General features: G+C 33.0%; 1 protein-coding gene across 1 annotated transcript in view; it reads left to right on the forward strand.

Moving 5' to 3' along the window:
• Positions 1–11394: 11394 nt before the first annotated feature.
• Positions 11395–16343, forward strand: part of LOC149785676 (uncharacterized) — a 256710-nt gene continuing 251761 nt past the window's right edge. The window contains exon 1 of the mRNA XM_089979920.1: positions 11395–12376. Within this exon, the coding sequence (XP_089836046.1) occupies positions 12247–12376 (130 nt within the window). The 5' untranslated portion in view covers positions 11395–12246. The remainder of the gene's footprint in view (positions 12377–16343) is intronic.

Raw genomic sequence — 16343 nt, forward strand, 5'->3', positions numbered from 1 at the left:
TGCTGATGTCAAATATATTTAAAACTTTGATGTTAGTAAAAACATAACATATTAAGAATATTAACTGGTCTTTTCTATGTTTGACTGTCCATCCATGAAATATTTAAACTTACAGTGAAAATAAAAATTAAAAATAATCACTGAGATACTAAAAGCTATGGATCTGGTATATATTTACTTGAAATGAGAATAAAAAGCAAATTAAGTAGAATCAGCCGTTAATTCTTTTGTTACACATCACATCAGCAGTGTACATAGTTTATCCAAAAGAATCTTTATGTCAGCATGTGTACAAACATGTAACCTGTTGTGTGTTTAGAGGTGTGTGGTTTAATGATTCTATTTTTTGTTAATGTTTTTTTTTTCTCAGATCCATTCATTTATACGTGAATGAATAATAAAATAAATAAAAGGTAAAAGGTAAAAATAAATACCTTAGGTATTCTTTATAAAAGAAGCTCCCTTCTAATAAATGCCCTCCCCCATTTTTGCCACAAAATTGCCTACATTATCAAGCCTTATAGATGTGTATATATCCATTATGGTCCAAATAATTAAAATAGGACATGAGTAATCTAATGACTGTTAGAAGGATCAAAACAACTTAATTCACGAACATTTTCACTCAAACAGTAATGTACAGTATTGAACGTGCCCCCACCTTCTTTGAAAATTGCATCCCCCCACAGGTCGCCTGTTAGCATAACTATGGTGTATAATATTCCAGTTGCAATTTTTCTACTAAAAAATATTTTGCCAAAGATCATAGTTGTCAAAGGATACACTGTGAAGAAGGTTCAGTTTATATGCAGGCCCAATGTTTCACCTGAGAAAAGAGGTATTTCAAGTTACTGAAAGGTGTAATCAAAATATACAGTTGGAGGATCAGAAAATTAATCTAAGAATTATGTAACTTTTAAAAAAAATTATATTGCTTTTAATATTCTTTTTGTTATGCCCCTAGTAAGTTTGATATACTTGCCATCAGCCTGAGCATATCACATTGCAGTGTTGCCTATCCATCCATCTTTCTGTTATCAGTTTGGTTTTGACACAGTTAACTCAAGTTGTCTAAAGTCTCTTTTTTTTTTGTGGATTGGCTTTCACTTGGGGTTGTTATGTATATTTAATTTGTATTGGGTGCTTTTGTCTGTGATTGTAAGTTGTAAACAAAATGTTCACTTAGCTAAATTTGTTGATGATTGTAAGTTGTCAGTAGAATGTTTAAATTGCATTTGATTTCAAGGCCAGTTATGATGAGTTTTCCATGGGAGTGCTTCATATTCTATTACATTATAGGACAAGTTAAAACTGTATAAATAGGGATACGATAAACAAAAAATTAATTCCTGTTTTAGGTCAGTCTGTGGGTAATCAGAGTTTACAGTTGTATTGTTGAAATCAGATATGATTTGAGAGAAATTATTTGTTTAAAGTATTCATTACAATTACTAAATTCCCCATAGACATTTGGATTAACATGTTACTTTTAGATTTTTGTGAGCTAAACCAGGACATTCAAGACTAATTGAATTCATTAATATTTTTAGACATTTAGGATTATTTGGAATTTTTTTCTCAATATTGTAAGTATCTTTTGAATTTCATTTTGTTTTGTAGCGAAATAAATTGCTTGTTGAGTTTACTTAAATTGTTGGTTTCACTTTGTTTCTGTTATGTATTTTAAGACCTAGATTACAACAGGGTAGAAAAGGAACCTTATTGATTTTGAGCTTAAACACTCAAAGATCAAGTTTGTTTTGACGGAAAGAACTAAAATAGTTTTTGCATAATGACTCTAGTTGTCCACCATCTACAGGTGCCAAACATTGCATAAAACTTGTACATACATGGGGTAATGAAGAACCCTATTTATTTTGTGGTTGAAAGGTCAGTATTTAAGGTCACTTTGACTGAAAAAGTGTTTCTGGACAATCAGTGACATTAGTTCTAACAGATTTTGCATAGTAACTTTAATTTTAGCTGATGTATCTTGACCAAATTTTGTGGAAGGCAAGCCTTGCAATTAATGTATTCAAGAAACCTGTTAATTTTGGGGTCAAAGATCAAAGTCATTGTGGCTATAAAAAAAATGGATGCAGTGAACTGCAGCATGAGTAATAACTGACATTGCTCATGCTCCATAACTTAGAGCACTCATGCTGCATAACTTTAGCCACTCATGCTGCATAACTTTAATCATCATAATGCACAAAGTTGTCAACAAGACACATGGCTTATGTCATCTTATTATGAGTGAGACCTATGATTTTTCATTAGGTGATATTGCATCTGATTGGCTGATTGTTACCCATGAATATTATTTAAGTGATATTGCATCCAATTGGATGATTGTTACCCATTTTGGGAATTGTATTTTGACACAATTTTGATCAAACTTGATATATAGGCTCACATGATCAAGATCTCAGAGATATATCAATATGAATGAGATCCATACACATACATAATGTGATCTGCATCAGATCTGATTTGCGTGGCATGTTAACACTCTAGAGACCATTTTTTGTAAGATTTTCTTCAAACTTGATAAATTGTCTTGTGTCAAAGGAATGTTGAAAGAGTCTGATTATAAGCAAGCTCAAAGCATATTTATGAGGCAGTCATGTATGGGATTGGCTGAGCTTTTTTTAACCGCTCTGGAATTTTATGGTCTTAGGTTCTAGTGATATCTGTGCATATCAATGAGATGATCTTGCATCTGATTGGCTAAGTTTGTTACCTCTCAGAAGAATATATTTCATATGATTTCAATAAAATTTGGTGAATAACTATCAGTTTATATCATCAAGATCTTTAATTAGATCAATTAAGAGTGAAAGTTAACTGTTGTTATTTTTAACCTTTGGAAAGAATATTTATCATACTATTACAAAATAAGTTAAATCACCATATAATGTAAACAGTTTGGAAGAAACCACAGTTGAATACCCTACTGGGTTGTGTTCTTACAAATATAGCATAAGCCTGCTTTGTGAAATTGTCATTTGTTATGTAAATCAAATTAGTGATATCAGGACCACTTGAGCCTCTTGTTTAAATCTTTCTAACTTTTAAATAATATAATTACTGAAAATATTGGAACAATTTCAAGACAGTTAATGCTCAAAAAGTAAAATGTAATTGTAAGATATACTGTACTTAAAGGTAAAATTCATTTGATGAAAGTTCTCTCTTTGATACATTTTTTTGGTCAATGTTTAAAAAATGAACATCTTTAAGAATGTGAAAGATATTAGATTTAAGCACTAATCTTTGTGCTTAAACCTTTTTTAATTAGAGTGTATTAGGTGAGGGATACGTTTTTAAAATTCTACTGGTGCATTTACCAGACAAAAATAATCACACTTTTCAACTTTGCTTAGGCACTTGCCTTTTTATTTCCATGGTGTACTCCCCATTGACACACTATTCTAATAGCAAACATCGGTATAGTAACCTTTTTTAAGCTATTACAGGTATTTACAAAGTATTCTGATGTTGAACAACTCTTAAACAGCTGAATATCAAAGGGATATAATCTCTACTAATCAACTTTTTATCATCTCTTTTTTTTTTTAAATAGTGGTTTTGTTTTTTGTTTTTGAGTATCAATCCCCTTTACTGTTTTCTGAAACAATCTAGTCCTAAAAGGAAATCATGAATTTTTTGTTTTAACATATTTGTTCCATTACACTGTGCCTACCTTAGATGTTTATATTAGTTGTAATGTAGTTGTTAATATAGGAACCAGTACCCCAGTGGACCACAAAATATGGTTGACAGAAAAAAAACCTAGTTTTTTTTGTTATAATTTGCCACAAGACCAAGAACAGTACAAGGTACTTATAAAATGTTATCAAAACTTGGCAGAATGTTTAAACTGATTTACTACAGTATTTAAGTTTCTGGTAGGTTATAAAATAGATGGCTATGGATTATTTTCAAAATGAGATGTAAAAATCCACTTCTAATACAATGTTAACATGCAATATCAGGGATGGACCATTTCAAGAAGCTATAACATCATTTGAATATGGTACTTTTTTTCTCCTTGCCAGTTTATGTGTCTCAATAATAATATATAAATTATGATAAGAGGAAAAAATTTAGTTTTCTTTTTAACAAATTTCTTAATTTTGAAATGAATTATGTGATAGCATATTGTGGATTCTATTAGTTGCATGAGACCTATAACCAATAGGACAACAACAGTACCTTGTGTACAGAGAGAGTAACTCTATCTTGAAAGTTACCTAAGGACTTAGAGTTGTCTCCTTTTGAATATCAGTAGTTGTCTCCCATTGATTAATCAGACTGTGTTTTCCTTAATTTTACTACTTAGCCATATAGTATTGAACTTTATTTATTTGGATTTTATTTTTTTTGGTGTAAAATATATGTAAATGGACAGAATTTGTTAAAATCATTTTCAAAAACTGCAGATTATATGTTTTTACAGAAGGGCAGAATATGTTTGAGCCGGGAATAAGTAAATTGTCACTTTCCTAGTCTTGGCCTACCCAGACTCTCTATCTGCATAGATAATTGCAAATGTCAGCATGAGGAAGAACAGCAAAAAACTAATCATCCCTGCAGTTTGTTTACATCAGTTGGATATGTTTTGATAAAATTCATTGTAAAAGTGCTTACATCAGTTCATTTCAGTATTTCCTTTTACGCACATTTGTGTGTCAGGGACGCACACTGGAGAAAATTGTTGCACACATTTTGTTGCCATGTGTTTTTTTGACGCAAAGGATTCGAATAATGCGATCAGAATTTATTTAATATACAATGCATTGGACGAGGGGTGGCATCATTTATACTTTGAGCATAGGCATTGACTGGTTCCCAGCTTTGTTTACTCCCTGTGTTGCGCTCCTCTATTCGTATAGCGGAGTGCAACGAGGGAACATACGAAATAAGGAACCATAGTAGCATAGGCAATGTTATGATGGAGTAGCTTCCCCATATCTCGTGAGCTCTCACATGACTTCCATCGAGCTCAGCAAGATGTCATCTTGATGTTTAGCCTCAATGCTTGTTGCATTAGAAAATAATCTCCAGATTAAAACGTCGTGCACTAAGAATCATTAGCGAAGAAAGTGAAAGAAGCAGAACACAAAATAGTAACTGAGGATCTAACTTTAATGAAAAATGGAGAAAATAATTCCCTTGACTGGAATCTGGCACATCCATTAGGATTACCAGTGTGACTTCAGATCACGTGATTGCAAAGACTGCATAAGTGAATAATCCTGTCATGGCAGGGTTTAAGAATTTTTTAAAAATCTGCCCTCATTCACCACAAGATATCGGGAGAACACATTATAACCCAAGACATTCTTTCACAACAAAGAAATCAGTAAACTTGCCAAGACAAATGTGTTTTTTTGAATTGCAGTCAGGGGGTCATTGCAGATTTTGTTGGTTTTTAACTTTGCTACAATGAACATAAGATCTTAAAGTTCAAGTGTAACTTATTAGAAACAAGATGAATCATTAGCCTCCTTGATTTTTGGATAAATTTATTCTAGGATGAAGTACAATGAAATCGATGATAGTACACATTTTATGACAGGCAGTAAATTAACTGCCATTTGGTTAAAAAGATTTATTAGGCTTTTTGTATTGCGTTGTATATAATGTGCTGGTCTATAATATTGCTTCAAAAAGATTATAAGGAGAGTACGACTTTAAAAGAAAAATGAACTAATAAAATTATTCTTTGAATGGACAATGCATTTGTTTGTTAGTTTATTTGTATGTTTAGAGAGAGAGAGAGAGAGAGAGAGAGAGAGAATGTTGTGCAAGTTGCAATATCCTATTTCAAGCTGAAAAAGTACGAGTCAGATGAAAATTTGTCAGTACATTTTTGACCCCCACATTTTTTATGTGACCCTCCCCCCCCCCGTTCTGACACCAAGGTTGGTTTTTTTTACCCTCAGTTTTACACCCCTGGGGGATACACTCCAGTTGGATATGTTTGGATAAAATCCATTGAGAGAGTGCTTACATCAGTTGGATAGGTTTTAATAAAATCCGTTGAGAAAGTGCTTACATCAGTTGGATAGGTTTTGATAAAATCTATTGAGAAAGTGCTTACATCAGTTAGATAGGTTTTGATAAAATCCATTGTGAAAGTGTTTACATCAGTTGGATAGGTTTTGATAAAATCCGTTGTGAAAGTGTTTACATCATTTGGATATGTTTGGATAAAATCCATTGTGAAAGTGTTTACTTCATCAGATTATGTCATGATGAGCATGATGTTAAAAAGGACGTAAGGCTGATATCCAACTAAATTGATCCTTTAACATCCTTCCTTGTTCATATAAATTCTACTTATGTTGACCTAGTCCATATTTCCTATCACTACTTATGTTGACCTAGTCCATATTTCCTATCACACCTCACACCTCATTAGAGACATTTTTACATTTATAAGTGTCACAGGAAATTTGGACTATTTTTTACAATGAAAGTGTGAAATGGTTTGCATTGTATTTATTAAAATTATATCTAACATAAGTAAACACTCACATCGTTATCTAGCATCATGTCCATCTGTCCATATAAGCTTGTTAGGACAATTACACCTAAAATGCTCCACGTAGACATTTATCATCTAGTTCATCTGTTGCTATAAACTTGTTAGCACAATTATACATACAACACTCAATGTAGACATTCAGCATCTAGTCCGTCTGTCCCAATAAGCTTGTCAGCAGTTACATATAAAATGCTCCATAAAGACATTTAGCATCTAGACCATCTGTCCATATGAGCTTCTTAGCACAATTACACATAACACACTCAGTGTAGACATTTAGCATGTAGTCCATCTGTCCCAATAAGCTTGTTAGTACAATTACACTTATAACACTCAGTGTAGACATTTAGCATGTGATCCATCTGTCCCAATAAGCTTGTCAGCAGTTACATATAGAACACTCCATATAGACATTTAGCATCTAGTCCATCTGTCCATATGAGCTTCTTAGCACAATTACACATAAAACACTCAGTGTAGACATTTAGCATGTAGTCCATCTGTCCCAATTAAAAGCTTGTTAGTACAATTACACTTAAAACACTCAATGTAGACATTTAGCATCTAGTCCTTGTTAGTATATTAAGCAAATGCCACTCAATGCAGACATTTAGCATCAAATCAATCTGTCTAGTTGTAAGCTTGCCAGCACAATCGACCCCAAAAACATAAATATCAGAGGAGGCATCTTACATTGTAGGACTACCCAGAGCCACAACCAGAAGAACTTATGTGATGGGCCTTCATCCATTGTTCCTAATCAGTTGGCAGTTGTTTGTTATTGTTACTTTTAAACTAGTTAAATGAAAGTTGTGAACTTGGCACTCCATTTCATTCTGAGACCTAATTGGTCTCAAATAAACTGATATCCATCTTTTATCATACTCCTCCTGGATGGACATTCTTATTGACATATAGTTTTCATGAAAAGATTTATGACTGGTAAATATACCTAATTGTTATTGATGCAAGTATGTCATCCGTCAAGGTCACCATGGTAGCCATCTTCATAATCCTGTCATTGATAACATCTCCAGAATGGAAAGCAATATTGACATGGAATTTTCACTAAAAAGCTTCATATAACATTGGATGAATTTGAAATAAAAGTGCTGGCAATCATACCTCAAACATGGCCCCATAATGGCCATCTTGAAAATCTTATCATGCTTGCATGAATGGTGGCATTGACATGGGCTTTTTACTCAGTTTCATCATGCAATATTTAATTGAGTCTAAATGAAAACTCTGCTGATCTGACCACCATTATACTCACGTCTTTGAAGGCATTTTGAAAACCATACCAAATTGACCATGGGGTCCATTCAGGGTCATTGCTTGTGTTGTTGTACTTCATTGAGCTCATGAACAGTGACTTGTACATGTACAAGTACATTTTGACCATACCTTGTATTCTTCTGCATTCCAATAAACAGGTTGATAGTCTGCACTCTGACATTGATTTCAAGGTCAAAGATCTTGACTTACGGTTTTAGCTGTGCAGGCATGTGAGCATGATAACATGAACAAGTATAAATAGATTTTTACCAATCCAGTTTGTGGATGTATTACAAAAATGAATGCCCTTGAATGATGCCACTTCAACAATTTTGTTTCTTCCAAAAATTTTGTTTCTTCCAAAGAATAATACTTTATGGATTTATGCAAATTTAGTGTGTGGTATATTTTGACATTGTCTAATGCATGTTCAGTGATTTTCTGTCCATGATATCTTGCTCAAGGTCAAAGGTCATGACAAAGAATTTCATTTTGCACTTACAGGTATCTTTGGAACATGTTAACTTTGGCATGCAAGAAAATGTTTTATTACCAAGTTTGGTAGTTGGAATTTCTGAAGAATATAAGAGAGGGTTTTAATACTCAGCAGTTAAAAAGAATAAATGGATACAAGAAATGGACTTAATTTAGGTTCCTGGATTTTTTTTCTCAATCAATAGAGCTTCTGTCATTTTGGGGGTTCTTGCTTGGCTGAAGGGCCAGGGCCAGTTTTCACAAAATTCGTCAACATTTTCCCTCAAATTGAGATTTTCCATTATTTTGCTTATATTTCTTCTGAAAAAAATAAAAATGTTCTCAGAGGCAGAGAAAGTAGAAAGGTTGGCACACTGTACATTTGCAATATTGTAATTCATGACGAATATTTCTCACAGTTTAAGGACTCTTTTCTTTGGTGATAAAATAAGACTTTTTCAGATATTATCCAAGTTAAGATGACTGCAATTTAATCCTTGATGCCTGCTGAATATTCACTCAAATGTACTGCTGAACATCAAGCAAACGAAAGATACTAATAATTCTCAATTTAAGGAAGGAAATTAATTTTTTTTATACTTTGGGGCCAGGTCATCATGTAATTTGCATCTTAATTGATCCATTATGCAATTTTTTATTTATTTTTGTTCAGCATGCTGATTCAAATATACCAGAAAGTAAAACTTTCCTATTGTCTCCTCATTACCATATATACTTATTTAAAAGTCAAATCCAATTGCAAACAACATAGATCCTGATCCGCATGACTATAATGTGCCTGCAGGTCAGGGTATATTTTGTTTGTTCTACTGATTGCTCTTAACAAACTGCACAGATCCAGTTCTGCCAGCAGATGCGCTGGTAGAGCTGGGTTTATGCAGCTTGAAGTTGGACTGTCTTTATAATCGAGTAATAGATAACTCAGTTGCCATATAGGCTGACCACATACATGTAGTTTGTTCCCAATAAAACAAAACTGATGATAATATTAATTATACTGCTTTTTTCTGGCTGCTTCTGTAAATTCTACAAAATATTTTTTTCCAAACAATGTCTGGTTGAGAAGAATTTTCACAGCATTTGTAATATCAGTACCCTCCTTCTTCCTGTCTGTCATCTGTCCATATAACCACTTTTTAAATATTTGGGTGGAAATGCATGAAACTTGGTATGTAGGATGCACATGTGATAACTATCAGCAAGATGGGTATGGATTTTGGGCCTCTCCCCTGGCAACCCTGGGGTAGGGTCAAAAGTCCAAATTTATAAAAACTGTAGTTACAATGAAATTTTTTAATACTTTTTGGATTTAGCATTAAACATTATAATGCAGGTACATGATATATGTAACAGTTTTTATATGACTCCTTGGGTAAGGGGTGTGGAATAGGTAATGAGAAGTTTTGGGATTTTGGTATGGCAAGCCATGGAAGTAGCTGTAGTGCTCCTGTTTTGATAATGTTTCAAACTGAAATTGCATTTTTTAAAAAGGATACCTTTTCTTTTGCATGATATTTTCGATGAGACTTGTTATCTAAATTACACACGGTGGGAAAAGAATTACATGTATTGCATTGACATGAACTGCATTTCCAGTAAACTAATTACCTTCCTTGGCTGTCCTTTGAAGACATATGGACTTGGAAGACTTTAAACTTTATTGTTGCTCAGGTGTTGAAAAAATGAAAATAAAGGAAAGGAAAAATAATTGGGTTACATTTAAGAATGGTCAGTGTCAGAGCCACAGAAGAATAAATTTTAAGTTGAGCATGAGTCGTCAGTGCTTAAAAATTATAATTGTTTACATTCTGCACTAAAAGTACCTATTGACTTTAAATACCTACTGTGTGTCATAACAAAAAAAAAGGTACCAGGAGTCAGATATTTTAAAAACTTTCATGCCCTGATGTTTGAAATAACATTTTTAACAAGACTGTAAGTTTGTTTTGATCATCTTTTTAACTACTGTCCTTTTTGCTGCAATAATTTGTCCTAAGGTCCTTATAGTCTTTTAACCTTGGCAGCTGTCAATTCAAGACCATTTAACTTTTAATGGAAGACAAAAGCACAGCTAAAGTAATTGCACAAACTTGGACTCCAAGTTGACTCCATGACAGTTATCTTTTATAAATTTAAATTCATGTCAATTTCATGTTAATGTCAGGTTTCATATTCATTTTTTATCAGTTCACTGAGGGAAAATAACATGCAATTTATGTAAGAATCGTGTACATAAAATATACCACCTATACCTTACAATCAATAGATATAGATATCATTATCATTTTTAATAATCTAATTTACATCTGTGTCTTGACACTGACTTTTATTCCCTCCAGGTAATTTGGAAGGCTATTTACACTATAATAATTGGCTTTTTTGCCCTACTTTGATGCTAAGAAGTGTGTGTATTCAAATAAATTGCATGCAGATCGTCACAAAACCTGAATAATCAGTTATTGAATTTCCCTGTCAGTGAGACATTTTGGGGATTATTTCTTTACTCTCGTGGAGAACTTCTGTGATGGCCATTACAGAGCTATTTGTAACAAAGTTGTGAAAAGGACTAATAGTAGTCCTTACATAGCTATTGTGAAGCACCACTTTATCTGGCATAATAAATGTGTGAGATAAAAACTTACCTTTGAGTATTGTAACATATATCTTTACAGTAGGTAGTTTGGAATATGAGGGTCTGGAAGGGTGATGAAATGCATGGTATTGGCAAGGATGTCTTTCCATTTACAGAACAGTTCCCTTATATTTAGACCTAACTGGAATTTGTTCCCCATTTGTTCAGCCATTTGATATGATTCAATAGGGTTTGTGTAATCATGATTCAGAATGAGAAAAACCTAATCCTAGTGTGCCTTTGAAATTAATTTGCTTATAATCAGAGAGGCTAAATCAAGGGGTTGAAGATTAATTTTACATAGTCATACAACTACAGTGACATAAAAAAAGACCAGACATTGAACCTAGTGAGCCTCCCCAAGACCAGGGTTACCGATCATTTAATCAGATTTCACAGAGTCATATGTATATCTATATATATATAAGCAGGATTAATTTTCCACAAGGTAGCAACATTGTAATCCTATATTGCCAATAGCTCATATTGAACTTTTAGCTTCACCAGATTTGAAACTGCTGATTTACAACATTGCAATGGGAAAGAGGGAAGGAAATAATGAAAAAGGATATAATGTGGCTATGTGTCAGAGTACTGTGTGTCAGAGTACTATGGGACTTGATAATCCTTCAGGAGTTCCAGTGGTATAAAATCCATTTCAAGGGTGAAATTAAAATCAGGATAAAGACACCGTGCATATTTGTTCAAAGGATAAGGAAAGTATTTGTTTGTGAACCGAATCGTCAACAATGCCTTGTATGTTGACATAATTGACGTGTATACAAGTCTAGGTTTATGTTTTTGAAGTTGACAAAAGGAGTGCTCTCGTTTTTCAATGAGGTACTTTTCTGTCTTCAAAACACAATACACATGGTTTGGTTGGCAAAACTGGCCCATCTTGCTGATAATGGCAAAGTTGAATTTGAAAGTGCTATTATGTTTTGCTATCACAATGTGAAAAGAATTTTCCATATTTGTGCCATTGGTTAGACATCCAGTGCTTTATTTGGAATATGCAAAGAGTTATAAGTGATTGTCACGTGTATGTACAATTTGCATGTTACCTATATAATGAGCAAATGTCCAGAAACGTTTGAAATATTTTTCATATTGATTATATTGGAATCATAATAAACTGATTCAAGATGGACTAACATATGGGATTTTAGTCAAAGTTTGCAATGAAGCCATTGAAATCTTGCCACTATATGTTCTTTTGAAGAGGAAAAATTATGCGTTCTTCAGGAAAAATAGGATAATTTTGTTTCAATTGAAAACAACAAAAATGCCAAGTTCTTCAGCTGAGAAGGGCACAGTTGGTCATACAGTCAAGCTTCCTCCTATTTATTCTTATTCAAATCCCTGGGAGATTGACCTTTCCTTTAGGAATGCTGTGCTAAAACAGCACAGGACAGGTAGGATAATATTTGTGTGTGTTACTTGTTATAGCAGGTGTTAAAGACATACAAGTGTCTGTCTCTCTTTCAGTCCAGATGGCATTGTCATGATCATCAGTTTTGTGCTGATGTTTTTGAAAAGTCATTTTATAGGTTAGATAGACGATTTTAGATCATAGGGCTGTTCATGGTAGAGTGGTAGTGCTGTGTAAAAATATTTTTGGTTTAAGCAAGTCAGAAGATTTTAAAACGTTAGGTCTTTTTAACAACCATAATCATTTAACTTTTGTCTTCATTAACGTTTAAAGAAAATACAGCAGGTAAGTAATCATGAACTTCATTGTGCCATTCTTAGCAGACAAGCCTGTATGTTTATGTATGTATGTGTTTGTTTGTAATGTAATTGTTTGTAAAGTAATGTATCTTCCCCAATTTTTGGCAGAGTGGTCTATTGTGCTTGCTTTTACAGATAACTCACACATCTCACCAATGTCAAGACAAGTTCAAGTATCTGCATAGCCAATTTGGGTATCTGAGAAGACATGCCAGCAACCTTCCATGGGTTGGCGGTTCCTCCCAGGGGTCTTCCTGGGTACATCCTCCACTAAAGTATACTGGCTTTTATGTGTAGCCTATCATGTTCTGAAAATTGGCTTTAACCCCAGAAAGCGAAACTCTCCTTTAATGTTGGACAGACTGTACAGCCTTTAAACTGTTGTCTTGAATTATTCAGACAAAACCAAAGTGATGCTCCTTAGAGACATAACAGATTTGAAGATAATATTCTCCACACCCATTTTAATGATGTGGAACTGAACATTTTTATGCAAGATAAACTTTTCGGAGTTCAAGTTGATAATAATGTGTCTGAGCATACCGGCAGTATTATCAAAAGATGGCTAAGAATATCTGGTTACTATAAAAAATTAAAGAATTTCTCACCATAAACCACAGGATAATGTTTTACAGAAGTTGTATTCAACCTCATTTGGACTACTGCAATATGATATGGGTATTGCTTCTAAAACAAATTGTTAGAAGTGGAAAGACTTCAGAAATGAGCCATGAGTGTTATCCATGACAACAAAGTTGATAATGTCTACAAATGTAAGAAGGATTTGAAGATCATGGCTATCTATGAAAGAACATGTTTAGGAAAGGCTAAATTTATGTATATTGTTTCCATTGGTTCTGTGTCTAAATATATAAATGATGTGTTCAGTAAAAGGACAAATAATAAAATCAATACAGTTTCTAGTCTCTTGATGCTTCACTCTATGTTTTCTAATAACTTTCTTCTTCCTAAGCCCAAAACAAATTGTATAGAAGTAGTTTGGCTTTTTTGGGTCCAGTCACTTGGAACTCTCTGCCTAGAGATGTTAGAGAAACATAATCAGTGCCTTCCTTTCATCACAGATGTTTGAAATGGATACAATCCAGATAATGTTTATAGCCAGTAAAGATATTTTTTGTGGTAAACAATACTGTCAGGCATTTCTGCAGACCTAAGGTTTACATCACCAATATTTAAGCAAAACGCATACCAAATTCGACTGATTGATGAAAATAAAATACTGCAATGCTTACCATTTGAAAAGAGGCAATTGTCACCAGAATATTCAGTTCAAAATAATATTAACTTTGGACACACGGGATACCATCCACGTGTTTTCATGATATGTTGGCCTATTCTGCACACAGCTTTGAAAAGATGTAATGTTTATCCATCGACTATAGAAATGAAATACATTACTTTGGACTATTTCTGTCAGCAGTTCAGTCGAGTAATTAGGTCAGGTTTATAGCTAGTTTTGCAAAATTCAATGTAACATTGCCAATAAATGGCAAGAGATATTAAGCAAACTAAACTGATCTTGTAAAAAAATTAGTAATGTTCAACATTTTAGAAAAAATAAGCTATTATGTGGAAGAGAAACAACCATGAATAGCATATAATGTGTTGACAACATCTTGTTTATAGGGAAAAATTACTAAAGAATTTGGAAACAGACTATTAGTACTTTCAAAACTGGACTATTGTAACTCAGTTATGTCTGGTTCGTCTCAATATCTACTCCAAAAACTTAAAGACGTTCAAAATAAAAATCTGTTCATATCATCCTTAGAGTACCACAATCAGAGCACACCTCCCCTCTGCTCTGTACCCTACACTAGCTATCCATTTGATCCAGAATCAAACACAAAATATGTTCTCTGTGCTACATTTCATTGACGGACTCCATTTCAACATACCTATGCGACCTCACCCATGTGTACACACCAGCAAGATACTTACACTCCTCTTCTGACAATTGTATACTCATTATTCCCACTATGAAAACGAAGTCAGATGGACAACGTTCTTTTGCATACCAGGGCCCAGCAACGTGGAACGAATTGCCCACTGAACTTAGACACAAGACACAGTGATCTCATTCAAGAGTACTCTTAAAACTCACCTATTTCGACTGCAAGAACAAACTTAAAGACCTAATAATATATCCTTCAATATTTTCAGCATGTTTTATGTTTTCTAATTTCATGGTGTTTGTTTTTTATATTCATATCATTATATATGTTTGTTTTTTGTTTTATGTTTTAGGTGTTGTCTAATGTTGTAAAGTGCTTAGCACTTCTAAAGATTAGGCATTATGCAAAGTCCTCATTATTATTATCATTATTATTATTATTATTATTATTATTATTATTATTATTATTATTATTATACAACAGGGAATTTCTTGAGAATCCCATTTTAGTAGCAAGTTGACATGTTGGGTAGCAGATGATTTTATACATGTTGGACAACTTATTGCAAAATTGGAAACTTTGATTAAGATGCAGAATTTTTTTAGGGTAAACATTTCCATCTTTTAAATAGTGTATTTATTTGTATGATTCTAAAAGATACACAGTAAATAGGATTTTAAGGGTTACAGGTTCAACAAGGTGATGGAGTGAGTCGTCATGTTGACATTTAGAAATCACATTTTCATATACATTTCGAGTCGAACTGTGGGATATTTTTGTACACTTTATGAATATCACTTTTCTTAATTAAATTATGATCATTCTTTCTTGATACAAAATGGATTTTTTACCCAAAATAACATGTGATCCAATGTTTACAGAAATGATGTATCACTGCACAGAATTATCTGATATGGTGGTATTTGTATATTGTATATATTATGTAAAATATCTCTGGATGTTCACTTGTGTGTGTATGTGTTTGTTTTGATTGAATGAAAAAGTTTTCAATCATGCATGTTGGTGTACACATTGCTCTGTGTGCTGAATCCATACTTAGTTTCTCTTGTGAACACTAATCGATTATTTATATGATGTTTTGTTTCCCAGCTGTATTTTATGTATTTGTTTTGTATATGTGTAGATAATTGAGGGTCACAAGGGAGATTAGTTTTTGTTCTAATTGTGTCACTCTCATAAATTAATGACTTTATTATTATTATTATTATTATATTATTATTATTATACATTCAAATATTGATTATATGGACACTACATCTTGGACTGCTAGCTTGGCCAATGAATTGACCCCTGAATCGAGAGCTTTAGTTGTGTGCAGATTTACAGGTTATTCCAAAAAATCAGTTATCCAGATAAAATCCATATTTTCTGACAAGTCTGGATACTTTTTTTTCTATGTAAGGATGTTTACTGGTGTCAGTGGCATCATACCAGGCCCCATAGCCAAAAACTTACAAATAATAATTAGCATCATTTGATACTAATGACATAATTATAATTATGCTTTAAAAATATTTGTCAATTAAATTGAATGAGGTGGAGTTGAAATGTCATAAGGAATGTCTCTTTCACATGTATTATGTACCTACATACGAGTAGAAAAATTAGCTCCCTTTGTGTTTGTTCAGATCTTTCCACTTTGAAGAATGGTCTCGTAGATTAAAATATATGTAAGATATATCTTTTGGAATGATTAAACCGATGAAAGTTAAGT

Source organism: Sinohyriopsis cumingii, chromosome 13, assembly GCF_028554795.1.
Source record: "Sinohyriopsis cumingii isolate HCF-2022 chromosome 13, ASM2855479v2, whole genome shotgun sequence".
Classification (NCBI taxonomy): Eukaryota; Metazoa; Mollusca; class Bivalvia; order Unionida; family Unionidae; genus Sinohyriopsis; species Sinohyriopsis cumingii.